The sequence below is a fragment of the Pyrus communis genome, chromosome 8, assembly GCF_041283825.1.
Source record: "Pyrus communis isolate YQ-2024b chromosome 8, ASM4128382v1, whole genome shotgun sequence".
In the NCBI taxonomy this organism is placed as follows: Eukaryota; Viridiplantae; Streptophyta; class Magnoliopsida; order Rosales; family Rosaceae; genus Pyrus; species Pyrus communis.
In genome coordinates this window covers 22320465-22347959 of record NC_142572.1, presented here as the reverse complement: position 1 = coordinate 22347959, position 27495 = coordinate 22320465, and the positions used below count along the sequence as shown (strand labels likewise).

At 38.5% G+C, this 27495-nt stretch overlaps 4 protein-coding genes and 1 pseudogene across 5 annotated transcripts; 3 read left to right on the top strand and 2 right to left on the bottom strand.

Moving 5' to 3' along the window:
* Nucleotides 1-348: 348 nt before the first annotated feature.
* LOC137718349 (cytokinin dehydrogenase 5) lies at nucleotides 349-7103 on the top strand. The gene is made up of 5 exons (XM_068457878.2): nucleotides 349-1545; nucleotides 2664-2791; nucleotides 3468-3743; nucleotides 4942-5204; nucleotides 6594-7103. The coding sequence occupies exons 1-5, from the start codon at nucleotides 954-956 to the stop codon at nucleotides 6949-6951; spliced, it is 1617 nt and encodes a 538-aa protein (XP_068313979.1). The 5' UTR covers nucleotides 349-953; the 3' UTR covers nucleotides 6952-7103.
* Nucleotides 7104-7655: 552 nt separating this feature from the next.
* On the bottom strand, nucleotides 7656-11253 carry LOC137718743 (uncharacterized; annotated as a pseudogene). Its single transcript, XR_015965114.1, has 9 exons — nucleotides 11125-11253; nucleotides 10908-10965; nucleotides 10723-10811; nucleotides 10513-10641; nucleotides 9982-10090; nucleotides 9736-9880; nucleotides 8984-9026; nucleotides 8076-8249; nucleotides 7656-7911 (listed from the first exon to the last, which is right to left on the bottom strand). The product of XR_015965114.1 is annotated as an uncharacterized LOC137718743 (transcript).
* Nucleotides 11254-13134: 1881 nt separating this feature from the next.
* LOC137718340 (putative ubiquitin-conjugating enzyme E2 18) lies at nucleotides 13135-15653 on the bottom strand. Its single transcript, XM_068457870.2, has 6 exons — nucleotides 15340-15653; nucleotides 15166-15269; nucleotides 14965-15067; nucleotides 14629-14692; nucleotides 13404-13492; nucleotides 13135-13300 (listed from the first exon to the last, which is right to left on the bottom strand). The coding sequence occupies exons 1-6, from the start codon at nucleotides 15367-15369 to the stop codon at nucleotides 13205-13207; spliced, it is 486 nt and encodes a 161-aa protein (XP_068313971.1). The 5' UTR covers nucleotides 15370-15653; the 3' UTR covers nucleotides 13135-13204.
* A 3693-nt stretch (nucleotides 15654-19346) lies between these two features.
* On the top strand, nucleotides 19347-22898 carry LOC137718009 (BEL1-like homeodomain protein 3). Its single transcript, XM_068457535.2, has 5 exons — nucleotides 19347-19819; nucleotides 20156-21155; nucleotides 21260-21636; nucleotides 21734-21794; nucleotides 22081-22898. The coding sequence occupies exons 2-5, from the start codon at nucleotides 20286-20288 to the stop codon at nucleotides 22543-22545; spliced, it is 1773 nt and encodes a 590-aa protein (XP_068313636.1). The 5' UTR covers nucleotides 19347-19819; nucleotides 20156-20285; the 3' UTR covers nucleotides 22546-22898.
* Nucleotides 22899-25030: 2132 nt separating this feature from the next.
* LOC137718010 (BEL1-like homeodomain protein 11) lies at nucleotides 25031-27487 on the top strand. Its single transcript, XM_068457536.2, has 4 exons — nucleotides 25031-26366; nucleotides 26538-26917; nucleotides 26998-27058; nucleotides 27159-27487. The coding sequence occupies exons 1-4, from the start codon at nucleotides 25644-25646 to the stop codon at nucleotides 27312-27314; spliced, it is 1320 nt and encodes a 439-aa protein (XP_068313637.2). The 5' UTR covers nucleotides 25031-25643; the 3' UTR covers nucleotides 27315-27487.
* The last annotated feature ends 8 nt before the right edge of the window (nucleotides 27488-27495 follow it).

Genomic DNA, 27495 nt, shown 5'->3' with positions numbered 1-27495 from the left:
CGTCGCAGTGGTGCTGCACCCATGTGAAGGTTCCCTCCCTCGTGTCCCCACACAGATCCTCCGTATCCACATGTGGGCCCCCACCATCCCTTCCCTTCCCTTCCCTTCCCTTCCCTTCCCTTCCTTTCTTCCTCATCAAAGCAGGATCCCTGGGCAGTGCATTGGGTAATATGGTAATGGGTCATGAGAAAAAATCTTGGCTAGGGTTATACTTTTTTACCAAACAAAAAAAATTATTACGTACACGTGTTCTGAACTCTCTCACTTGAACAGACACGTGTCCTCGGACCCCACACCCCGCTCCACTCTCTCATAGAGTCCCTTGTCCTTTAAATTGAGGACCTGCATGTTATATCCTAGACACAAAAGAAAGAGATACAGTCAGAAACTCTATATAATTTGTTGTTTGTTGCCTCGGAAAATTGTAGAGTGAGAGAAGAAATATTAGCATACATATATTACCTGCAGTTATCTGCTAAAATATTATGCAGTATAAATATATGTATGTGAGTGTACTTGCGGTCTTGTAACGTGAAGAAATCGAGTTCTGGAAAAGAACGAAAGAAAGGGAAGCTGAGCGAATCTGTTCATGTTGCGTACAAAATCTTTAAAGCGAAATCAGCCTTACGTTATCTCCAGGACTACCCACATCCCCCTCCTTCCCTCTGCCACAAAGATTTTGTTCCTTCTCATCTTTTGCTTAATAATTTCCCACAATTTTCGTTAATTATTTCCTCTCGCTCTGTCCCTCACTATATATATAGCTAGGGTACGTATAGCTAGCTGCCACCACCGCCACCAACTTCTCTCCGCCGTTGTCCTCAGTTTTCTAATCCTTCATCCTTCTAGCCGCCGCCTCCTCCTCCATTATGTAGCCCTATACCTAATTCATCATTTTAAACCAAACAAAGAAAATCAAGATCAAGAACAAGAATAGTAACGTACTCGAATATATGGCCACTACCAAGCTTGTTTTATTAACATTCGCAATCTGTCGACTTATTGTCACGGTTGGTTTAACCGTGGACCCAACGGAGCTTCTCCGCCTCGTCGTCGAAGGACAGCTGAGCTTAGACCCGTCCGACGTGGATACCGCTTCGAAAGATTTCGGCCTGATGAGCAGAGCGGAGCCCTTGGCAGTTTTACACCCAGCCTCCGCCCAAGACGTCGTGGGACTGGTGCGGGCCGCCTACTCTTCACCGCTTGGGTTCACGGTCTCGGCCAGAGGCCACGGGCACTCCATCAACGGGCAGGCGCAGACCAATAACGGTGTCGTGATTCAGATGAGCGGGGGATCGTCAAGATCGGGGACGCCGGGTCAGGCGGCTCGGGTGTCGGAGAAGGGTATGTATGTGGATGCGTGGGGTGGGGAGTTGTGGATAGATGTGCTAAGGAGCACGCTTGAGTATGGACTCGCACCGAAGTCGTGGACTGATTATTTGTACTTATCAGTTGGCGGAACCCTTTCCAACGCCGGAATCAGTGGCCAAGCTTTCAATTATGGACCTCAGATTAGTAATGTTCATGAGCTCGACGTTGTTACAGGTTTGGATTATATATTTATCACTCATTTCTGGTATTTTATTTCTCATGGTGCGTTTAATTTTCCTTCTTACCAATATCCAATTGAATATGCAAAGGTTTATTAGTAGAATAAAGTTAGTTCCTACCACATTTAGGACTCTAAAGTGGACTCTATCTATATATACGAAATTCGACTGTCTCGTATAACAGAAATTGTCGAACACTATATTTAATAAATATGATTCAAATAGCATCACTTGTATTTTTTATCGTAGCATCACTTGTTTTAAGATAATTTGTTTATATGAACAGTTGAGCAGAACATTGTTTTAGTAAGTAATATAGGTAGCTCAGTATTTATTTATAGTTCTTAATCATTTTCCTAATTGGTGTTTGCAGATTTTATTGAATTCTAAGATTGCCCATTTTACACTTCTGGTCATCTTCTTATGTCATGAAGGATGTTTTCAGTTTCAGTTTAAACTGTACACATGACCACATGAATATCTCTTTAAAATGGTTGTTTTTATATTGTTTCATCAGCATCACGCAGAAATTGTGGTATTTTATTTTGTTCATTAGTTATTTTGTGCAAATAAATTATACCACTATTTCATCAAATGTTTGTTTTCATATGGGTTCATTTAAAAGCACTTTTAAAATGACTATAAGCGTTTTTTAGGAAAATATTTTTGGACTCCAAAAACACTTAAAAGTGCTTCTTGCATGAAGCACTTCAAGTGTTTTTTTAGGATTTACTTGTATTTTTACTAAGAATTGTTCCAAAAAAATTAGCATAAAAAACGTTTTTGATCATTCTAAAAGCACTAACAAACGATTCCCATAGAAGACTCGAAATGGTTAGAAAGGTAGTTTAATTAGTTATAAGTTAGTCTCCTTATTTAGCATATTAAACTTAATTATTATATAATTTTACGCCGTTCACATGGCCTCTTTTGTTATGTCTGTTGTAGTGACGATCTAACAATATTCTCACATTATTAGGTTGTTGTCGTTGTTGCCAATGAAACTGCTTGTCTTATATGATCTCATCATGCATGATCAATATATGGTAAATCTTCGAGTACATATATAATTGATGTATTGAAGTGATCAATATATGTCTGGTTTAACAACAGGCAAAGGCGAGCTATTGACATGTTCAGAAGAGCAAAACTCAGAGCTGTTCCACGCTGTTCTTGGTGGGCTAGGCCAATTTGGAATCATCACTAGGGCTAGAATTGCTCTTGAACCATCCCCCCAAAGGGTATATATCTCCCTTTCACATCAAGTCAATAATGATGTTTAGACACTTGTGTTTCAGCAAGTATGTTTGTTCTATGTGTCTAAATAGCATTAATCGTTTCTGCTTAATGGGTTTGAAAGTTTTGGTTGGTTTCACCTTACACTGTGTGAGTGGAGGAAAGACTTGTATTAAAAATCATTATCAAATATGCTAGTTTTGAATGTCCAAATAATGTTACTCTCAACTGCTTTGGTCGGTTTCCACCTTCCAAAGTGAGGAACTATTTCAGTGCCAGGAATACAGTCAGGTACAACAATTGTCATAATATACAATTGGTTGAAATTTTTTTTTCAGGTTTTAAACTAATTAATTGTATGATTACACTTGGTTTCGGGTTGTTCTCAATACATTGAAAAATCTCTCCAAAATGGGAGTGGGGGCACATACCTTGCAAAACTTTCCTAGTATTTGTTAATGACAAAACCTAAAAAAGCAAGGTATCATCTATCATGCATGACCTAATTAAGGGTTTTAAGTCCATGAATTGGAGCTTTTTTAACCACATTCAAACGGCTGTTCTATAGCTGGCAATGTTGTTGACGTGTCCTTTTGCTTCTTTAACGTGGTCTCTTTCCTATATCTTTTTGTTGCTACTTTATTAAAGAAAATAAAAAATTATTGTCGTTCTTGTCAATAGGTGAGGTGGATCCGAGTACTGTATTCCAATTTTTCGTCTTTTACCAAAGACCAGGAATTCCTCATCTCTCTGCATGGGCAACCCACCAGCCAGAAATTCGACTATGTTGAGGGTTTCGTTATTGTCGATGAAGGCCTCATCAACAACTGGAGGTCATCCTTCTTCTCCCCGAGCAACCCTGTCAAGATCACCTCCATTAATTCTGAGGGTGGTGTTTTATATTGCTTGGAGATTACGAAAAACTACGACGAATCGACCTCCGTTACAATTGACCAGGTATAATTATACTCGTATTTACACTCTAATATGGTTTTATTAGGCGGTCGGTGATGTATTAATTAATCTGGGTTATTAAAAAGTTGCAAGTCCAATATAGTCGTAAAGTTTAGGCATGCAAGCCTAACTAATTGAAATGGAAAGAAAGAAAGAAAGAAAAGAAAGACCTATAGAATACATAACTTAAGAGTGTTGAAAATACAAGAGTCATATATCGAAAATTTGAAGAAGTAAAATACAATATATATTAAATAGTTCTACTTATATACTTATTCATGTTGTGTAAGTGGTAAAATACAGATTATCTAAGTAGTTAGTAATGAGTCGTCTGCCGTTGATAAGAAAAATTAATATGGAGTAACAAATATGAAATATATAAAAGTAATGCGTCAGGCCATTGTGTCGTGCATGTGAGAGATTTTTTAATATGCCTGAACACAAGGCAAAACGCCATGTCTTATACAGTTAGAGGATACTTGAAAAAGAAAACTTTCCTCCAATTGTAAGAGGTGGTGTTCAGCCCCGTGATTCGGGCACACAAAGATCTCTCCGTGTATGGAGTATGTAATATGCTAAAGCAACACACCAACTTCTAGTAAATATATATTACATTAGAATAAACAGTAAGAGCGATAATTGGTTGGCACACTCGGACTTTAGAGACTAATTAAAATCGTTTATGTGGTTGTTTAAAGTGCTTGTTTAGAGTAGCTTCCAAATTCCAACCCTATCATATTGCACATACTAAAATTTAAAACCAATTAGAGTTATGCTCTGCTAGATTGATTAATTTACAAGGGTGTTCCACTAAACCATAGATTATATGATTGAGATGATTAGTGTCTAAGTGTCTAAGTGTACATAATAATTAAAGCTTGTATAAAATATAACCAGACATTCGCAAGAAAACATGGAAGATCTGTTATCTATTATCCTATTCAAACATAAGATCGAATACACCTTTATTTTTCTAATTTGTTACTAATTGTATATTACTAAATCTAAGCCACGCACCCACCAAATATTCCTCTTGTTAATTAGAGATTTAAACAGAATAATGGAACTTATCCTGACAAAAGTAACAGTTCGGTAGCAGCTTTCTTTTAAGCAGACTGTGATTTTTTTTTAATAATAATACGTGCATTTAAAACAACAAATAATTAAAAACTGTGCGTTGGGAATATTTTTCTTATCGCAGGAAATAGAGGATTTGTTGGAAAAACTGGATTTTGTACCGATGTCAGTCTTCACGACTGATCTTCCATACATGGATTTTCTGGACCGGGTTCACAAGGCCGAGTTGAAGCTCCGATCCAAGGGTTTGTGGGACGTCCCCCATCCATGGCTTAACCTTTTTGTCCCCAAATCAAGGATTTCTGACTTCGACGAAGGAGTGTTCAAGGGCATTTTGGGAAATAAGACAAGCGGACCCATTCTGATTTACCCCATGAACAAAGACAAGTGAGTTCCACAGCCTCATATGCGTACATATATGCACACGCGCGCGCACACACAAAAAACTATTATAATTATACAATGTTCTTTCCGCTGCATGCATCATGCATGCATGCCTCTAAATATAACGACATAGCTGTTTCATGCAACATGCTAGCATTCTGTTGCGGATTTAATCTTCACCGATCTTCCTGTCTTTCAATATTTAACTATTTAATCTACTAATGCTATTGTTTAAGTAAAAAAGAAGATGCTTTTAAGACATTGTTAATCTTCCTAATAAACAATACTAAAGTGTGAATCTAGGTTGTTGCATTTATTGAGCCTAGCTCTAAACAGTGGTAATTATACTATAAAGGCAAGTAGAATCTCTTGTGACAGCAGCTGCGCACCTCCTCAATAATTGAGAAAGAATGACCGGAGACTATGTAGATGATACCATAGTCTTGAGGATAAAATCCTCCAGATCGTAAAGGTTATTAGGGTTGCTGTTAGGTAGGTTGGTAGAGATGCCATTATCTATATGTGGAGGAAAATTTAGGCAGAGCAATTTGGCTGGATCGTCGTGCACTTTTTCAAAGATACATGTCCCGCTGTATTTGGATGTCATCTTCTTGTGTAGGTACTGCTGCCGATGCACACACTTTTTTGAGAGTGACGTGACAAACTAGCTGATCGAGTTGCTCTACTGACTATTTTCTCTTACAAGATTTGGATAATTTAGCATTTAATCTCCATGTCTTTTTGCTTGAGTTGAGTGCAATTTTGGACATGAAAACGTATATAATTACCTATAGATTACAGTTGGACTTGGTCCAGGATCACAGGGCTGGTTTCTGACCAAAAAAACATAGTGCTGGTTTTGTTTTATGGAAAGAGTTCTCTCGGATTCATTTTACCTAATTCTTCTTATTAAATAATCTTGACATTTAAAATTTGATCAAACGGTTATAAACAGGGACTCACTCTAAAAGTTATAATAGTTTTAGCCGTTGAATCAAATCTTAAGAGTCCGGATTGTTTGATGAGTAGGATTAGATAGAAGGGATCTTGAGGATCCTATAATCGTGACGGTTCATCGTAGATTGTGCTGTCAGTTTTCATTAGATACTATTTATATTTATTTTTAAATTTTAAATTTTAAAATACTTTTATACGATGAACGATTACGATCATATGATCCATACGATCCCAAAAAAAGAATCCGACGAGAATTCCTCTCCAAACGTAAAGATTCCCATGTTGGGAGTTTTACTGATGGGATGTCCATTGTCGTTTTAGAAGCTCAGTTCGAGAAACTTTGACGTTAGTTATCAAAGTACAATATTAACACAGCCGTTAATTCCCAAAACATGTTTCGCTAATTGTCGTTTGTATGGTTTTGATTCTGTGTAGGTGGGACCAGAGTAGCTCGGTGGTGACTCCCGATGAGGACGTTTTTTACCTTGTGGCGCTGCTAAGGTCGGCCTTGGATACCGGGGACGAGACCCGCACCTTGGAGCACTTGACCAATCAGAACCGTCAGATCCTCAGATTCTGCGATGATGCCGGGATCGAGGTGAAACAGTACCTCCCGCACTACACTACGCCGGAGGAGTGGATGGACCACTTTGGAGATAAGTGGGACCGGTTTTACCAGAGGAAGATGGAGTTCGACCCCCGGCGCATTTTAGCCACCGGCCAACGTATTTTTAGCCCTTTATCGGGTTCTTCTAGTCTTGGGGTTGGTGGTGATAAATTGTCAGTTTATTGATGAACGAAACGCACAGCTTTTAGGGTTAGTCTTGTACATGTAAATACTTTTGGATGAATTTTTTTTTAGGGAGTTTTAACGTTGAACTTCCGGTATTGTTTATTTTTAACGAAAAATCATATTTTTATCTATCAACTACATATTTATTGTCATTTCTCATTAAAACTAAATTTTTTTTTGAACTTTTCGTTAATTTTTCTACTTTTTTATGATCAAATGGGTACTTGTCGTTAGAAAGAAAACGAGAGGAATTTTTTGGAGTTGTTTAGTCTAGATGCCCGGATCACGTGATTTTCTGACCGAGGAGGGACTAGAGAGGGTGGATGGGGCTGGAATATAGTGGTGGGACTGAATGAAATGTTTTTGTGTCTTTGGTTGTAGAGGTGAGGTGGCACCACCATCCGTACTTAAGAATTTCTCGTCTTTTACGGTTGTTCATCGAGGGCGAGAAGCGAATAGTGGGCCCGGGCGGGGTCCAGGACCACAATCTGCTTGTCATGTGTTGCATGCAGCGCCCGTGATCGCGACAGCCCAGTCCGGTTTTGTTCAAGGACTTGGAAGTCTTTGTCCTCAACCTCTTCCACATAAGCTCGTTCCTGTTCCATGGCTCCATCATCCTTCATGGTTTGTAAAATTACAGTTATACCCTTCTTAGAGAGGTCTCTATGCAGAAGTAGAAGAAAACATGAAGTACAGCCTTGCAATTAGAGAAAATCAAATTTAGTATAAATTAAATTTCAGTATACAGAAATGTGAATGCAGTACACGTTAAGTGAAATCTACTCGCAAAATACGTGGTCCGGCGGTCTGCCATTAACATATAAGGTTTCACTCCTCTAGCTGTGGCTTGCATGGATCTGCATCACTCTGTGAACCAGGTTGCTTCCCGAATTGTTTCAATGCGATTGAATATATTGTTTTCCTCCGAACTGATGTCCCGTCGGCCACTAATTTGACAGCCTACATATGTACATAAGAGTTGTCAAAACCCTCAACCGCTCAACAGTTCATGATCAACAAACGGAAGAAAAGATAAATTCTTCGTAATCTTTCAAAACTTGGAAAAGGCATACACACTTCTGTGAAATAGACTAATATCCGATGACGGAAATAGGAGTCATTACCGTAGAAAGACCGTGCCCACTTGAGATCAAATCTCTTAACTCATCCTCAAGCTGGGACTCTGAAGGAGCTACAACCGGAGAATTTTCCTTTCCTTCAATTCATACTGTAATTTCACCTTTTGGCTGGTGAGTGGAATACGCTTCTGCAGCTTCCCCCAATGTACCCCGCCAAAACTGACAAGGCATCAAAATTCGACGCACATCGTAAAATAAGTCAAGATCACAAGACGAAATCAACAGAATAGCAATTATTTGTGAAAGAACATGCTAGCATTTGAAAAATTAAAAACAAAAATATCAACAGAATAGCAACTTTATCACTGAATTTGAACTTAATAGGAAGACGGCAAATAATATACGCATATCGAATTAAGTACATTCATACAAGTTGTCCAACTGACTTGTTGAGTTATTCCCCAATGGGATCTGGGTTCCGAGAGGTTCAAATCACATTGCCAAAACATTAGTCAAGTGCGATCGTCCTGTGCCTAAAATGTCGGACGAGCAATGCAGAGCCCAAAAGAAATTACAGAAACAGTCTGCTTGGGCAGAGCAAAAGAAACTGAGGCTGTAGTCTAACACATAAAGAAAGCCAAATGTGTAGAGTCTGAAACTTAGCCTAAAGACAATCTTGAGCAACAAGTTTCTACTGGCATTGGCCAGTCATGCAATTTTTTACAGAGACATTGTCCATATGATCAGTTACTAGTCTTCGGTATGCAAAAATTTAAGAAGTTATATCATCAGAAAGAAGACTTAAATACTACTCATAAATTAGTTCAATTTTCGTTTCTTGATAAATTACGTAGTGGGATTTTAAAATAGTTAATCGCATGAGATTCTTCACAAATGAAATGAGGAAAATAATGTATAACAGATATAAATAAGAGACATCACCATAAACCTACCTCTTCATGAATTTTTGTAATTTCACGAGCTATGACACATTTTCTGAAACACAATCACAAAATCACCAAATCAGTTTTTTTGTAAAACCACTAAATCAGTAAAAGTGCATAAACCTATAAATGGAAGTTCAATTTGTAACTCACCATAACAAAAACTAAAAGTTCAATTTGTAACTCATCATGACAAAAACTAATAAACAATCATATCAATGAGTTAGTGAGGGATAAAAGTATGGAGTATAGGACCTTTTAGTTTAAATACTAATTCTACAAAAAACTTTTGGCTAAAATACCATGTTTTCAGTTTAGGTACCAATAGAAAAGTTGACCAAAACAATTCTGTAAATAATACTATAACTCAAAATAATTACATGAGTGCCACTCAATCCTACCATGTTTTTTTGACCGGCCAACCTTTTCCTATAACCGGTTAATCAAATTTTCTGGCAACTGACCGATCAAATTTTCCGGTCTCATTGTCACTGTCCAACAGTGACCTTCAAAAAAACATGTTAAATAATGAATTTTCTCATAAGTTCTCTAACTTTATTGTTTGTATACATGTGAAAAAAACAATAAACTCAAACATCAAAACATAATGGGGAGAAATGCTTATAGGTGTATTTTCTCACAATTTGTGGTTTAATCCAAATAGAATGGGAAGGGATTGGAAGTTTTTATTGAAGTTGGTATTTTTTTCTTAAAACCTTTATTAAAATTGATTTTTAATCAGAAGCCTTCAAAGTATTTACCTTGAAACACCAAAAACTGAAGAAGTCTCTTCAAGAAACTGCTGAAGTTTGTGGGGAGGCACATAGAATATTTGGGTCGTCCCCTCATTTGCTGAAACCGTCAACCTCTCTCTTCTAGATCCAGCATGTTTAGAGAGAAATCCAACTGCAGAAGTATAATCAGTTCAGAGTTCTATATACATCTTGTCCCTCAAGCCACATCCACCAAGAAGAATATCTGCAACATCATTTCCATGGAAAACTTACCAAACGTAAGCTCATCCGTGGACAGGCCAGAGGCAGAGAGAGCAGCCACAAAAGCGGACGGCCCAGGTATAGGAATAACAGGGATGTTTTCATCCACACACAGCTTCGCCTGCAGCAAAACTTGATATCAATTGCACCGCTACATGATACATATATATCTAAACCATATCCGCAATAATATACACTACATTACTCCAAATTCATATTGTCCCGAATGACTAAACAATTGACAAAATCAATTCAAGCTGATACATGATGAATTGCTTGGTGTAAAAGTAAAGAAAACTAAAGAAGATGGGGAAGCACCTCACCAATTCCGTACCAGGATCACTGATGCCCGGCATCCCAGCATCGCTTATGAGCACCACAATTTCACCTTCCTTCAACCGCTTCAACACTGTACACTACATTACTCCAAATTCATATTGTCCCGAATGACTAAACAATTGACAAAATCAATTCAAGCTGATACATGATGAATTGCTTGCTGTAAAAGTAAAGAAAACTAATGAACATGGGGAAGCACCTCACCAATTCCGTACCAGGATCACTGATGCCCGGCATCCCAGCATCGCTTATGAGCGCCACAATTTCGCCTTCCTTCAACCGCTTCAACACTGTTTGTCCCCTTTGAGCTTCATTGAATTTGTGATAGCTCAGCTGTAATCTAGAAGCATAAATTAAAACCACTAAATCTAAAAGCCAACCAAAATTACCCCCAAAAACTCCCAATTCACTTACAAGGGGAGTTTTGATGCTGTAATGGTGGAGCAGCTTCCCCGAATGCCGAGTGTCTTCAGAAAGTATTACATGAGCTGATCCGGAGAGCCCTGCATTGTCGAAATTCGATTCGATATCAAATTAAAAAGTGAAGAGAAAAGGAAAACATTGTTTTGTCACTTTATATGTAGAAATTGAGGGAGCACCGTAGAGTGATATCTTCCGAGGTTTCCGATCGGAGTTTCGACTAGATACAGACCGGGTTCAAGAGGACCCTGCAACCGAAACAGCATTCAAAAAACAGAAACTTCACGGAAAAGAAGCAAAATCATGCATTTTCATCAACCAAAAAGGAAAAATTACTGATTGAATTCTGCAAAAGCCAAGAAATTGAAAATTAAATTGAAGGGGAAGGACGGTTACTTGTTTCGACGGCGGTTGGGGGATTGAGTCGGTGAGTTCGGCGGAGATTTGAGGGCTGGAAGAACAGAAGGGGATTATGCTAACTTTATTAGGGCAAACGGAGAGCGAGTGGTGAGACGGCTGCGCCATCGGAGCCATCTGGGTAGGGAAGAAGTTCGAGAGTCCGGGGCGCCGCCATGAGAAGGAAACCGCCGTGAAAGGAAGTCGTCGCGATAGCATTTGTTCCCCAAACTAAACCTCTCGCTCGTCTTTCTTAGCGGAGGGAAAACACAGCTGAAGCGAACCGTTTTGGGATATTTTAGAAACGACAAGTGAACAATGACGCTGATTCAAAGAACGAATAAGAGAATAAGAAACGATATTCAACACTAATCTACTTAATTAAGGTTGATGCAAAAAGTTTTCAAGTTTTAAAGAATTTGTAGCTCAATTGATTAACAGTAGTAAAATGCCGCCACCTTGTATCAAAAAATAGTTAACTCAGTGCGATTGCCGCCATCCCGATGTATTAAAACAATTGACTCGAGACTGATAACATACTTGAGATTTTTTTAGAATAATCAAAAGTAGACCTGACATTTCAAACCCGACCCGACCCGTCCCGTTAAAATGAGTATTTGGGTGAGTGTTTAACGGGTCGGGTGGTTAACTGGTCATTTTGGGTGAACCCGCGAAACTCGTTAACACCCATTATTAAGGGCTTTTGTGTAATTTCAATAGTCAATAATGAATCCGTCACTCTGAGTCTTTGTCTCGCATTGCACAGTCAAAAGCCCTTTTGAAACCATCTACCATAAAAACTTAGGGGCCGTTTGATAACCATTTCATTTTTAGTTTTTAATTTTTCTTTTCGCTTTGAAAACTGAAAACAAAATGATTATCAAACGATTGCTTTGTAATCTTATTAGGACCAAAACGACACAAGTCTAATTGATCAACCAAACGGAGCTCACTATTTGTATAAACAAGGATGGAGACATGATATTTGACACAAGGCCAGAGCTAGAATTTTTTTCTTTAGTGGACTAGTTGAAAATAGTATCATAAAATCATATGTTTATTTTTTTGCTTATATAAAATTATATAACAATCAATATAAAAGAACAACAATATAATATAAACTATTCTCAAAATCAAAACCCTAACCGATAAATTCAAGGACCACATAAATAATCAACGTACTAATTAAATCAAGAATAAGTAAATAAAGAGATTAAGAACGTACCAAATGTGACATTCATTCGAAAATCGCAACTAAAAGTAAGGAATTGCGGAGATGGGGATTTAATTGTGGATAAAAAATTATTTTTCTTTTCCTAAGTAAGAAGCACAAAAGCTAAATTACATAGGATAAATGGTCCTTTTCTCTAAATAATAAGATAAAAGGGGACTAGAGATAGAACTAATTTATCATTTTTAGCATAAAACGTATTATTTACTACCTACCCTTTACTAAATATACATTAAATAATAATCTGTATTAAAATTGAGTAGGTTACAAGCATGAGTTTACAAAAGAATAGTTCTATTCACAAACCTATTTTTACCTCCAACATAGCCTTATTAATTTTTTGTTAGTGATCATCTTCAATTCATTCAATCCAAACAATTGAAAAATTGAGAGAGGCGTGTGAGAAGTAAAAATAAATGCATAGATAACACTACCCTTACAGAAAACCTCATTGGGCTACAACCCACCTTAGCCTTGTGGGTGGCTACGTCATTGAATTCCGATAGTATTCATAGTTGCAGGTACACAATCTAATTCATATTTCACCTCACTTGATATACATACACACTCTGTTAATTTTTATCATTTAATTCCCTTTCGACGGTCGAAAATTGAAAATGTATGCGAAAGGTAAAAAAAAATATGCCGACAACACCACCCTGTATTATTCTAAGCAATGGCAAACAAATATGTTTAAAGAGTTGGGGAACATGTTCCCTGCCAGCCGGCCGCCTCCTCCCTTCCCTCCCTCTCCCTCTCCCTCTCAATAACAACATTGATTAAATAGTACTCCAAATCAAACCCCCTTTTTTATATAAATAGTTAATAAACATTTGTTAGGTCATTATATTACACTTTGTCATCATGGAACCACCATCTCGTCTCCTTGGGAGATCTGCCGTTCCTGCAGTTCTTCACGTATCGATCGTTATCCGCCGGGCATTGCTGCACAATGGTAAATTGCACGAATGAGGGTTGTGAGTTTGCTTTACCGAATTAATGTAGGGTGAAGTAAGATCATCAAAATCTATGAATTCAACCACCATACCTTCTCCGTGGAACTCGATAACATGGACAGAATGCTGATACAGATTGAACTAACCGTCATGGCTGGGGACCATGAATCATATAGAATGTCTGCAAAGAAAAACACAATCCGTTACCGAAAAATGAGTTAGCTGGTGCTCATTTCATCCTAATAATCAGAACCATCAGGTACGTAACAGTTTTGTATTTCATCAACAATAAATTCAAAATAATGTCTCGAATTGATCGAACTGATCAAACTGTGATCACCTTAGCCGTGCATTTCACAGTGAATCAAAAACCAAAGCTTTAAAAGCTCAAAACAGCAATAACAAGAATAGATGCAAACATCAGGGATGCCAAATGACTCCCAGCAGGCAGCACCTAGAAGATTCTATCCGGTGACCAAAGCCTCACAACTTCAGCTGTGAGCTTGGCAGTACCTCACGCGACCATGCCTCTGGACTCATTATTGTCGCTTACAGTAACCAAATAGGAGTTGAAACTGGAATTTGAGCTCCAACTACGAGCTATCCTATTCCTGGTCCTTTCTTTATAAATTCATTTCTAGTTTATTTTCTTGTCAATCTTCATATCAAGCCAATTCAGAATATCACAACCTCCAACCAGGCACGTCCCAAGATCAAGTGTACTCACTACAGTAAGCACCAGAGGCTTGTGGGTGTGGATCAACAAAATATATTACTCTACTTCTTTTAACTCGAATCCTGATCTGTTTTTTCGGGTTATGGTTGACCGGCATTGGACTGTACTCTCCAACATTTGATGCTAATGAAAAAATTGCATGTCATGAGACATTAGATTTCTATCACAGAACGCAAAATGAAACGTTCCAAAGGGCTAGTGCTATGATCAAAACGTTAGGTGACGTTTGCCTCAAGCATAGTTGCATAGAGAAGGATACTCTCCAAGGCAAGGCCAAATTCTAACGGTCTGAAAATTCAATAGAATTCAATTAAGCTTATTATAAAGTTGCCTAACTTGCAAGCAAACATTGCGATGTAACGTTTGACCAACTTAACAACTAGTCATCATTTTGATAGAATGAAACTAACGATCGCACAGGTCAAAGCAATGACTCGAATAATATAACAACCATCTAATTGTCTACTTCCGTAAGAACAAAGTACGAATTCACGCCAAGACTTTAGTTCCATACCGGCCCAATACTGAAAACTAAAGATAGTGGAAAATACTAAAACAAAGTTAAAAGACAAGAACGGTACCTAAACAAATATGGCCATTGCTATAAATGTGAGGATGCAGAGGAGCCGGAGAGACAAAAATCACCTGAACACCGAAACAAACAATATAGAAACTACAAACCAGTCATTTAAGCGAAAAGTTTCAAATATAAATCGAACATTGTGCGCTACTAAGTTGCTAATCGTTCTGTATTCGCCAATTTTTTGAAACCCTGATAACTACACAACCACCAAACGATATGTATAAGTACTTAAACAACTTAAACCTAATAGTCAATCTTCGGTTTCGAAATAATTTTCTTGGCAGCCAAACAGCATTAAGAGAAAAGCAAACATTAAAGTCTGAATCTTATGGACCTGTGGTGCTTCCATGGGGTAATGCTCGGGGAAATCAACTTGGAGCTGATACAATTCGTTAGCGTATAGAGTTCCCGGAGCTCCGGTGACTTCGATTACCCATCTTAACACAAAATTTCAAGGAAATAAACACTAATCACATGATTAATCGCAAAACAAAGGAGATTAACACTTTAAATTTAAAGAAATTGGAAATGGAACCTCTGAAGATTATCAGTGACTTTGTGACTAAAACCTGCCGGAGCATTCACCTGCCACTCCACCAGCTCTTTCTGCAGACGATTGCAGGCGATCTTGCTTAAAGCCTACGCACCCAAAAAATTCCATTAAAAATAAATAAATAAATATTTAAATTGTAGAGAGAGAGAAGTAAACCTTGCGTGAAGTGGAGGAGGAGCTAGTCATCGTTTCCGGAGAAAGTGGACACAGAGGCGGACGACGACGGCTGATTCGAGTTCTCCTCCCTACTCTCCTTCCTCAGCTAGCATTTGCTCTCAATTTTCTCTGAAAAAAATTCAGAAAAAGTATTTTACTTTATATGACTGGTCAAATTCGGGATCACAAAATTTCCAAAAAAATAAAAATTAAACTATATTTTATCAAAAAGGTGGTCACGCGTGCGAGCAACCGCCACTCTCAACAGAACTATCTCCGGCGGAAACAATTTTTGAATGAATCAAAAACACGACAATAGATATAACAAGTATCATTAGAATTTTAGGAAAGGGATCCGGAGATGATCTCTTTCCACTAAATCCATCAAATTTGAAATCTAAATCGTTGAAATTTGATCTAACCGTTGCAACAGAACTATCTCTAGTGAAAACAATTTTTTAATGTGCCTAGTATCATTAGAATTTTAGGAAAGAGATTCGGAGATGGTCTCTTTTCATTAATTCCACCAAGTTTGGAATCCGAATCGTTGAAATTTGATTCAACGGTTACAAACAGAAGCTCTGTTAAAAATTATAATAACTGTAACCGTTAGATCAAATTTCAATTATCCGAACTTTGAACTTAATGAATTTGATGGAAAGGAACCGAAGAATATCTCCTTCCAGAATTTTAGTCGACTACTTGTATATAATATTTATATTTCGAATTATAGTTCCGTTACACAAAAAAATTTCTTCTTCGGCAGGACCCACTGATTACTGGAAGTTTTTGAGGTTTGGTTTTGCCACGCTGATAATATTGGATTGCGTAATCCGCGTGGTCGTTTATATATATATTTATATTTTTTTTTTTTTGTGTTGGTGCAGGTCGTTACCTTTATTTAATTTTAATTTCTATGGAACCAAAAGATATTCTTCTAATATAATTTCGATATAGAAAAGTCGCACCAAATCGAACACGTGGTCGTCTAATCTAAGCATATAATTATAGAATTAATAGTTTCTTTTGTTTCGGTGGGAAGTTTAACGAAAAGTTTTAGGTGTTGTTCACTTTAATCAAAAATCATATTTTTACATTAAAAAGTCAATTCTAATATTATTCATTTTATCTTTTATTTTGTCCTTATCATTAAAACTCAAAGTTTTCAAACCATTTTTATTAATTTTCTTTTACTATAATCATTAATTAGTTTCTTGTTTTAAGAAATATGATTACTGGTTTTCAAATGTTTGGATATGAACAATTGGGTCATTAATCTAAATTATAATTAGGTCCATTTGGTGGAGTAATATATTTGGATTATATTTCTGGTGGAAACAGTTTGGTTGGCAATTTTGAGACGAGGTTTTGAAGAGAAATAAATATATTGATGATAAGAGTGGAATTTTAAAAACAGTTATAATAAAATGATTAGACGAGACGAACTACAAATAAAGACTTGATCATTGGCCTATTAAAGTAGCCTTACCCTCCTTCCACCGGCACAAATGGTGAAAATCAAGACCCCAAAGTTTGGTCATTGAACCACCAAGCAACCTAATTCCTTCATCTAACAGTTAGTTGGTGCCGATAGGCCTCGTACCAGACTATTATAGCGTCTCCGAAAAGACTTTCTAGATTATTTTTCTAATCTCTTATTAAATTCGCCATTTGTTGGTGAATGGTGAGCATGTATCTTTTTTTAGAGTTGAATTTTTCAAACTTTTTTGTCAAGACAATTTAATTAAACTTAGAAAGCATTTATAAACAACTTAATTGCTCAAACTGAATTCAAAATTAATTTTCTCATTTCTTAAGTATAAGGTCCTTTTAAAAAAAGAAGAAGTAAAAGGTCCCAAATTTATGTTATGGCATTTATGATGGTTACCTTGAATTAGGGGTAAGCAAAAACGCTTTATAATTTAAGGGTTTTTTTTTTAGCCAAAATAGTCTATAAAATTATTATGACTCCTCATTTTGGTTCATGATATTTAAGATCGATATAATTAGTTTTTGAGATTGTTCACCGTCAATTATTTTGGTCATTCTATGAAAAATTTGTGTTAAATTGAAGAAACCTCTAATTCTATGGAAGAAAATGATTTGATGAAAATACCCTTAACTTAACAGAGATTTCTCACGGAATGATCAAAATAATTGACATTAAACAATCTTAAGACCACAATTTTAAATTTCAAGAACTAAAATAAGAAGTTATACCAATCTCAGAATTATTTTTCATAAAAAGCCTAATATAAGCTTTTTTAGGTTTGCAAAATCCCTAAGTAGTTGCCAAAACAGGTAAAACTGTACCTTCATATGCGCGTTATGGCGGGACCGCCAAAACAGGTAAAACTGTACCTTCGGTCGTTAATGTTTGGACCTAAACGCACCGTACTATTCGTCCGACACGAGAGCCAAGCAACCGACTACAAGGCCTTCGACTACATCTACACCACACACGGGAGTTTGCCACTTCCACGTTTTCCACCCACAACCTTTTATTGCATAATACCCCCTTGTATTTTCTATTTTTGTGCAATTGACATTTGCTCTAAATAATTCACAATCAACCACTTGTACTTCATGCATTTTGACAATTTGGTACCTTCGTCCGGTATCACTCATATTTTTATCAAATAATGATCATGTGGCATTCAAGAAGACCTTTTTCAAGAACATCCTTGCGCGCGTGTAAGGTACGAGGATAACTAAGCCTATATCTCCAATGGGAGTTTAAAATCTCAAAACCTTAAAAGCTTGCCCCTAAACTTTCTCTAATACATGTAGTTTAGGGGGCTAAAAAGTTAGATTTTGAGTTTAGTGGAGGGTTTTTGAGCTGGGATTGACCCTGGTGAAGAAATATGTAATGGAAACATGTTAGATGCGCCTCGTGCTAGCCGTTGCATCTACTGTGATTTAGTGCATTGTGTATTACAACAATGTGACGGTTCAACGGTATGGATTATATTACCTTTGTAATCCAACCATGGAAATCAAGATTTGTCGCATGCTCACTAAAAATCTAGTGGTGCGTTGGTCTCGGCCTAGGCGAGTCTCGTGTGTGATAGTTTGACCCGGATTAAGCATATAGTTCCCTTCCTGGTCTGGGTTAGTTTTACGAGTCCATCCTTACTCCTCTTCGTATCCAAAATATCGAGTACCTGAGGGCCATGATCTAGTGTGGCGCATTATAAAGTTGTGGGCTCAAATGATGAGTATCCTACCATTGGAGGAAAAAACTAATCGATCCCACACGTATAGGTGATACTCTAAGAATTTAAATTTGTGAAGAGAAAACAACCTCATTAGCACACAAATTGCCCCCATTTTAGTGCATGTTGGAAAATGTTGATACCAATTCCAATCAAGGCCGAATAAATTGGCCGAGAAGCGATGTGCAAACTTGATCGTTTCAAAGAACTCGACTGATACGTGAATAGTGTGAAGCAAACCTCCCACGCAACTAAGTAAAGACAAAACTTAAAAAGTCACATGGCTGGAGTTGAAAGACAAGAAACGGTCACAATTTACCTTGAGGTGGTGCATTTCATTATTGGCTTACTACTCATCACATTGATATTGTTAATAAGTCGCATTTAACTACCTATATGAACAACATTTGTGTGTTTTATAAATAAATAAATAAAAAACACCTCGATACAATTAATAGTTTAACCATCTCATTATACATTGTATTTTGTTTCGTCAAGTTTCCGACGTTGAATTCTCACATACTTACAACACTACACTGTCACACAACCTAAAGTTTAGATGATTAATTGTAAAATTAAAAAAAATCTATACCAGTTGAAATTTTCACAAACGTAGAAAAGTCTTAAGTCATAAACTTGCAATTTTCAAAAAAATAAAAATAAAAATAAATGAAGAAAGAAAATTGGACGACATTTACTTAACTCACCAACTGGTGGTTAGTTGGCCGTTAGCGTAATAACGTTTGATTGAACTCTCTTAAGCAAACAACCACCACCACCACCCGTCACCCTTCACCCATCACCACCACCCACATTCCGCTCCCCTGCTCTCTCTCTCTCTCTCTCTCTCTCTCTCTCTCTCTCTCTCTCTCCATCGCTCTCTCTCTCTCTCTCCAAGAACTTTCTGCCTCTGTTTTCTCTTGGTTAGCGTATACATATTGCCAAACCAATATCCCCATTAAAATAATACACAAAAACAGAGCATTTGAATTTTAAATTTCTTCCGGGGATTAAAAAATTCAAGTTGGTGTTGATATTCGAATTCTTCGATTATTCAATTGGGCATTAAAATATAAATATACTCGGCCGAAGTAGGTGCCTTTGTTCCAATGATAAGGAGGTTGGTCTTCTTCGGGAAACATAACTCTCGGGATTCGTGTCCGTCTTCGATTCCGGAGAGTCGAAGAAGATAGCTCGACTTTTCTTCTTCCTCCCTTTTCTGCAACTCCCTTCAATTCTTCAAAGTTTCTCCATTTTTTTTTCTGGTAATTTCAGTTTCTTACTTCCCCTGCTGCTTCAGTTCTGACCCTTTTCTCTGTTTTCGATTTTAATTAATTATGTTGATTACGTTAGTATTTTGGCTATGAAATCAGTATTAGTTTCGGGTTTTTAGCATTAATCTCCACTGGTTTAATTAACCTTGGATTACTTGATTTTTGGGTTGGATTTTGCTTGTGTTCTGGTATGACTACTTGATTTTTGAGTTGGACTTTGCTTGTGTTCTGGTATGACCACTCTGCTTGCATACTTTCTGAATTGGGTTTTTGCTTTTGGTAATTTTTGTTTGGTAAATTTGATGAATTTCTTGTTTTTCTTGGTAGGAGTCGGTAATTTGGTTAAATGGGTGTCACCAATTCGATTGGTTTTTGGTAAATTTTGGTTTCCGTCCCTCAATATTTACTCAAAGATTTGGAGAGACAGAGGAAGAAGAAGATACTAGGCTATTAAGCCATGGCTACGTATTTCCAAAATTTGAGTAATCAAAACTTACTGAACCCTTATCAAGGGGACGAGAAACTTCCCTCGTACCCCGAACCACCCGGAAACATGATGATGTATCTGAATCAGACTTCGTATGCCGCCGGATCCTACTCCGAGGTCTTGTCCGGTGGCAACTTCTCCCCTCAGAAATATGCTGACTCTGATGGGGGCAGGAGTGAAATGATGTTTATTCCGCCAACGAGTGATCCAGTCAGGGACTGTAACGTTGGCGGCGAGTCCTTGATTGGGAAACATAGTATGCAGGATCATGGATTGTCTCTTAGCCTTTCCACCCAAATTCCGCAACCAGTTTCTCTGCCTTCGTTTCAGTACCAATATCCGAATTCAAGTCTCTCTTCGGTTTTGAGCAATGCTCCAATGATAGGGAAGGGTGAGGAGTACAATCAGAGCGAGGAGTTTAGAAACTTCGAAAGCTTGGCATCGGGGTTATATGGAGGCGGCCATGAGGCTGTCAAAACACAGGCTTTCTACAATCCGATGTGTTCATCGGGATCCAAAGAAATGCATTCGGAATATGTGTATGACTCGCTAGGTTCCACGAACGCTATGTTAAGCTCTAAGTACCTCAAGGCCGCACAACAGTTGCTTGATGAAGTGGTCAATGTAAAAAAGGCTTTGAAGCAATCTCGATTGGACAAGAACCAAAGCTTTAAGCGTAGTGGATCAGATGGTTCCAAAGAGACTGATGGGAATGATCAACATTTACCGAGGTCATCAGATCCTGGTGAATCGAGCACCATTTCTTCTGTCGAGTTATCAGCAGCAGAACGGCAGGATTTGCAGAACAAGAAGACCAAACTTTTAACCATGTTGGATGAGGTAAATAAGCGCAATTCGTAGAAACTTTTGTTAATGATTTAGTCGGAGGTCCTTTTTATGTTACTTATTTTGCAACGTCATCAATGGATATGCCGTTATTGCAGGTAGATAGAAGATACAAACAATATTACCATCAAATGCAAGCTGTGGTGTCATTTTTTGACAAGGTGGCTGGGAACGGGGCTGCTGGACCGTACACTGCACTTGCTCTCCAAGCAATTTCCCGTCACTTTCGCAGTTTGCGTGATGCAATCAAGGGCCAAATTCAAGTGACGCGGAAAAGACTGGGAGAGCAAGATAATTCATCGGATGGTCAAGGATCAGTAATACCCCGCCTCCGCTACGTGGACCAGCAACTCAGACAACAGAGGGCATTTCAGCAGCTTGGTGGATTGCAGCATGCTTGGAGGCCTCAAAGAGGACTTCCGGAAAGCTCTGTTTCAATCCTTCGTGCTTGGCTGTTCGAACATTTCCTTCTTCCGTATGTACTTGAGCACCTTTTTGCCTTAATTGAAAATCATACTTGCCAATCTTTTGTGAATTCACTGATTCTTTTGTGGTTTTTGGTGTCCCTCCAGCTACCCAAAGGATTCAGAAAAGATTATGCTTGCAAGGCAGACAGGATTAACCAGAAACCAGGTAAGATGACTTATAGTCTTCTTCCTGTTGCATCGCCGTTTATTTTTTCCGTTATGGTTTCTTAACGTGCACGGTTTTGAATTGGGATTCAACTCTCAGTCAGTTCAAAATATGAACGTTAATACTTGGTCCTTTCTTTTCAATGCCATCAACATGACTACTCAATGTTGTAATTTCTTCGTCATCATTTGAATCTCGTAGCTTACCTTGAAATATTACATCACCAAGGCCATATGGACCCTTGTTTTGTTTGCATAGTGTCGTAACTAACATTGTTCGTTATCAGGTTGCCAACTGGTTTATCAATGCAAGGGTACGGCTTTGGAAGCCCATGATTGAGGAAATGTACAAAGAAGAATTCGGTGATTTGGACACGGATGCGAAATCTTCACCAGAAAATGCACTCAAAGAAGCAGCAAGAGTTGATCTCTCAGCATCTGAGGACAGGAAAGAGGAGTTGCACGAAAGCCTGATATCCACAACTGCTGACAGCATCGAACCAGGGCAAATGCATGACTCGAAGTCGGGTCACAGTTCCACATATGACATGCCAGGGTTGGATCATTTCGCAGTTGGCAACGACGTGTCACTTGCATTGGAGTTGCGGCATTGCGAAGAGCACGATGGATTTCCTCCATCAACCGGATCCCATGTAACAGTTAGCGATGCGGCAGCTTCTTTGGATTGTCACTATGAGGATCCGGAGCAGCAACATTTGATTCAGGTTTGGCAATACCCACGCGTTACTTGATTTTGTAGTCCGAGAGGATTATAGCCTCCAAGTTTTGGGTGGTAAGCGGTCTCAGGCAATGATCGTCGAGAAACAGAATGCTTGTTTTGATGCTGTAGCAAAGGGGGTGTAGATGTAGATGTGTGTATGATACTGATACCAACTTGTAATATAACAGAGATTGGTGGAAGAAGAAGAAGAAGAAGAAGAAGAAGAAGAAGAAGCCTTAGGCATATTTGTAAACTAGTTTTGTAAAGATAAAAGGTGAAGGAATATCTTGTGCATTCATTGAATAAGGAACCTGGAAACTCTATAAGTGTGACATCAAAATAATCTCATTTGGGAAATTAGTCTGATACAAGATTTACATGAAATCGGGTGTATAATCCAAAGTATTTGTTTATATTCTCATGTGACGTGTCAAGAGAGTGTTTTTTTTATAAGATGAAAATGTAGTGTATAATCAGTGTATCACGTGTTTGTGCAACTACACATACAAAAGTGAGACTGTTTGTTTTTTTATATCAACCATGTGTATCCGTAAAAGAATGTTGCATATAGCTGGTCGTACACAATAACACATTCATATGCGTGATATTTCAAAAGAGAGTAAGATATAATAAAATTTGTGTCTCTTGTCACGTGATGTTCGATAAGAAACAAATCTAAAGAGATGTATATTGGCTTGTATGATAGTCTCTCTCATGGGACTATGAAGAAGCATATACTTATCCAAGCATTCGATTTTTCTGATGGTCTTGGAAGGAGATCGGATTGGAGGGTGGATATCCCAAAGCAAAATGATCACGGGAACAATTTTTTCTGGCAGAAATTGTTGGCATTTGAAAATTACTGGGAGGGGAAGGAGTGGGATGGGTTTTCACTGTTCAGGTTTTGCAGATAGGGCAGAGACAACTTTAATCTATAGGGTTGTGGGCCCTAGACTTTAGAGGGGAGGGGTGTGTCCTATTATTTTATAAAGTTACAAAAGTTAGAAACGAGTGTAAGAGAGTGACAAGTGGAGGAGGCCAAAGGAACAAAGATGGCAATCATTACTAAAGCATCCGATCAGACCACCCCAAAATACCCAGCAAACCAACGCCCTACTTCAACCTCAAGATAAAATTTGCAGTGTGCCGGAAATATATCGGTATACTAAGTGTAATTATATAAATAGTTGGATATTTAAAAAAAAAAATTTAAACCATTTATATAATGATACTTCGTATATCAAGTTGTGATTCTGGCATACTGAAATTTTTTTTCACCCTCAATTAATATTGACTACCTCTTTCTCAAAAACCTTGTGTAGTAAGAGCATTCAGGTCGCGTCGTATGTAGATTATTTCATAAAAACATAGCCTACTTGTATTTAGTCTCATTCGACTTCACGTTAGTTCTATTAAATGTGAGAATCGCCCCAATTAATTAGCGCTACACAAATTTTTCTTAGCGCTCTAGAAAACTTGGTATATTGGCATCGATACCGCTTCATTTGTTGGTCATCTATTAGAAAACATGGGACTCAATGCATTTTTACTCGTCTGACCACAAGCTTATGTGCTTAGTGGGAGTTTTGCCCAAATTAGTCGACCCTACACAAATTTTTCTTTCTTAATACAATGAGAAACTTATTTGCATCGAAAATGCTGCTGATTTGAATGAGAGTTCAAAATTAACTATGATTATTACCAAAATGACATCTCGTATTATCCTCATCAAAATCACATGAACGATGAACTCGTTTACATTTTCTATTCAATACTTGAAAGATTGTGAAATCAGTGTCCTTTCAACATCTCTCCCTCTCTTTCTCTCTCTCTCTATATCTCTCAATCGCAGAGTTGGATTCTCTTCCGTCATTTTTCCCTTCTCTCCTCTCTTTTTCCTCTTTTTTTTCTCTCTCTCTACTGAGAAGGTTAAAACAAGATAATGATGTGGCTTCGAATAAGAGGAGAGGGAGGGGAGGAAAAAATGGAAGCAGAGAGAATCCAGATCCATCAATCTCCATATGCATGAAGCATGAATACGATACCTAACATGAAAAGGTGAGATATTCCCATATGCTTAGAGGCTCAGAAGCTGACAATCTTAGAACTGGGAGTGTGCAAAAGACACCCCACTTTTTCCCTCCTCCTCTCCTCTCCCTCCTTTTATTACAGTCCTCCACAGCAAACCCAGCAGCACTGCATACGAATAGAACAATTTAACGTGCTGAACTAGCTGAGACCAGCTGCTGTCCTTCTGCCTTTCACAACAAGAGAGAGAAAGTGAGGAGAGAGAAAGAGACAGCGACATACACACTGTTTAGAGAGAGAGAGAGAGAGAGAGGAAAGAAAGTTAGATTTGATAGTCCAAAAGAAATGTGACTGCAGACACTAAAGCTGGAGGCTTGGATGCTTTTTGGCTGTTGGTTTTTTTAAAGTCAGGGAAAATTGGGACCATCTTTTCTCTTGTCATTTTCTCTGTGTTTACTTGCCCAATTAACCTGCCTTCGTTAAGGATCCAGCACAAGTCTATGGTTCTAGCTTTCTGCTCCGAGTAATACTAAATAGATTAACTTTTTAGATCGTATTTATAAATTGTTATATAATTTACAAAATATAATTTAAATAAATGGTACCTAGCATTACCCTTCCGCTGCTGCTTACATTTAGATAAGGCCTGTTCCCTCTGTAACACACGGAGGAGAGAGAGAGAGAAGAGAGAGGAGAGAGAGAACCATTTCTTCATTAAAGGTAGGATTTGAAACCCAAACCACGGATTGGTTCTTGCTCTTTGTTTTGCCATTTCAAGGGGTCATCATAGCTCAAATTCTCAGGTTTACATTCACCAAATTGGGTTTTTCTTCCTCTTGTCAAAAGTGCTTTTCTTTTAAGCCATTTTATGACAACAAATTCACCAAAGATTCTGAGATGGCCTTCTGCCTCAATAGCCAAGTCCTATTTATATCTGGGCTGATCAAGCTATACTTGCATTGCTTTTTTCCTTGACATACCCATCTCCCCATCTCTCTCTCCCTCTCTCTCCCCCTCTCTCCCTCCTATGATCATGAATTAGATTTTTCAGTTTGGTTTTCTCCCTTTGAAAGTTTTGAGATTTTCAACTTCTTGTTTGCAATGGTGTCACAAGACTCACCCCCAAATCCCTCCTCAAGCATTTTCCACCAGTTCATAATCTCAGACTCCATTTCTGCTCAAAACCATCATCTGGAAACCCAGCACCTTGACGCTTATCCGCCTTCGTTTCAAACTAGTACCGCAGTTCCACAAGCTCTCGGAGTCCTCCCCGGCATTCACGCCCTCGGCGAAAGGATGTCCCGCTCAGTAGACCTTGTTCAAGCTCCTACTGGCGCATCAGTGGAGAACCAAGCACAGCGGCTTTCGCTCTCCCTCGGTTCCCGCATGCTTGTTCCTTCTGTCCAGTACCGGTACAACAACTTCCTCATTGGGGAAGAATCAGGGGAGGCTTGCAACCCGGGAGTTGAGCACGTAGGCGATGAGTACTGCTTCATGGGCGGCGCACTTGCTTCGCATTCAAGGGCGCTGAATAGATCCTGCTCCACTTCTTATGGAGCAGAATCTGTAGCCGCTGTCATTGCGAATTCGAAATATCTTAAACCGGCTCAGTCCCTCTTGGATGAGATTGTTAATATTGGCGGAAAATTGATTGACATTAGCAATGAGAAACATGTTGGGAAATTGTACGGAGAAGGGCGGCGAGGCGGTATGGGGCTCTCCTCTGAGCTAAGAGCAGAGCTGTCTTGCAATGCCGGGCTCATGAACGCCGACAAACACGAATTGCAAGCTAGACTTGCAAACCTCATCACATTGTTGGAACAGGTACAATCTTGATGCTTAGTTTAAGTTTTTAAACAAGACGGTATTCTAAACTAGTTTAATCTACGGGAATGGGGGGATTAGAACATAGGTATAAGGCGTCGGACACACTGCCTTAGGGTTTAGGGAACAAATTTTGTTTTTTAAAGACTTAATTTGTTTGATGTTTTTAAGGTTGAGGACAGATGTGGGAAGTACTACCATCAAATGGAACAAGTGATATCATCATTTGAGATGGTGGTAGGGGAAGGAGCAGCCAAGTCCTACACAGCTCTGGCACTCAAGGCCATGTCAAGGCATTTTTGCAGCTTGAGAGATGCCATAGTTTCACATATCTACACTGAGAAGCGAAAGCTGCTGCAAGATGTTCCGAAAATCAGCAGCGGGTTATCGCAACTGCACTTGTTTGATAAAGAGTGCAGGCACAAAAGAATGTCCCTTCAACAGCTCGGCATTTTCCAGAGCCAACGCCAAGCTTTCAGACCAATTCGTGGATTGCCAGAGACCTCTGTTGCGATTCTTCGCACTTGGCTTTTCGAACACTTCCTCCACCCGTAAGCAATCCAAGAACTAATCAACCCTTCATTGGGATTAATCCGAATTAATTGTGTCTAACTTGGTTTTGATCATACAGTTACCCGAATGACAATGAAAAGCTGCTGTTGGCATCACAAACAGGGCTGTCCAAGAACCAAGTAAGTTCCAACAACTTGATTATGTCCTAATTAGTTTCATATGCTGTAGGTCATATGTAACGGTCCGATTTTCTGATGATCCATGTTGTCTCTGTTTCAGGTTGCGAATTGGTTCATAAACGCGCGTGTCCGGCTGTGGAAACCTATGATTGAAGAAATGTACAAGGAAGAGTTTGGGGAGTCTTCAGAGGACTCTAACTCTTTAGCCGCCGGTTCCATGACCGGCGAAGGCAGCACAGATCAGACAGAGGATTAATCGCTTGCAGTAGAAGGCATTTCAATTCTTTTGAGTTTGATGGTAAAAATTGCCGGTAGAAGTTTAACGACTGAAGTTGTAAAGATTCTCAATTTCTCAAGTCTAACATATGCAACTGTTGGTTTTGGTTTTGTGAGAGTAAATGGAAATCAGGTCTTAGAATTTCTCTTTGATTTCGGAG

Excerpts from the sequence above, each read along its gene's own strand:
- LOC137718349 (XM_068457878.2), top strand. The coding sequence starts at position 954 with ATGGCCACTACCAAGCTTGTTTTATTAACATTCGCAATCTGTCGACTT. Across the intron at positions 1,546-2,663 it reads TGAGCTCGACGTTGTTACAG|GCAAAGGCGAGCTATTGACA; the intron begins GTTTGGATTATA and ends GTTTAACAACAG. Across the intron at positions 5,205-6,593 it reads TACCCCATGAACAAAGACAA|GTGGGACCAGAGTAGCTCGG; the intron begins GTGAGTTCCACA and ends GATTCTGTGTAG.
- LOC137718340 (XM_068457870.2), bottom strand. The coding sequence starts at position 15,369 with ATGACTAGCTCCTCCTCCACTTCACGCAAG. Across the intron at positions 15,068-15,165 it reads GTCACTGATAATCTTCAGAG|ATGGGTAATCGAAGTCACCG; the intron begins GTTCCATTTCCA and ends TTTTGTGTTAAG. Across the intron at positions 14,693-14,964 it reads ACCCCATGGAAGCACCACAG|GTGATTTTTGTCTCTCCGGC; the intron begins GTCCATAAGATT and ends TTCGGTGTTCAG.
- LOC137718009 (XM_068457535.2), top strand. The coding sequence starts at position 20,286 with ATGGCTACGTATTTCCAAAATTTGAGTAATCAAAACTTACTGAACCCT. Across the intron at positions 21,156-21,259 it reads TTTTAACCATGTTGGATGAG|GTAGATAGAAGATACAAACA; the intron begins GTAAATAAGCGC and ends CCGTTATTGCAG. Across the intron at positions 21,795-22,080 it reads CAGGATTAACCAGAAACCAG|GTTGCCAACTGGTTTATCAA; the intron begins GTAAGATGACTT and ends GTTCGTTATCAG.
- LOC137718010 (XM_068457536.2), top strand. The coding sequence starts at position 25,644 with ATGGTGTCACAAGACTCACCCCCAAATCCCTCCTCAAGCATTTTCCAC. Across the intron at positions 26,367-26,537 it reads TCATCACATTGTTGGAACAG|GTTGAGGACAGATGTGGGAA; the intron begins GTACAATCTTGA and ends GATGTTTTTAAG. Across the intron at positions 27,059-27,158 it reads CAGGGCTGTCCAAGAACCAA|GTTGCGAATTGGTTCATAAA; the intron begins GTAAGTTCCAAC and ends TCTCTGTTTCAG.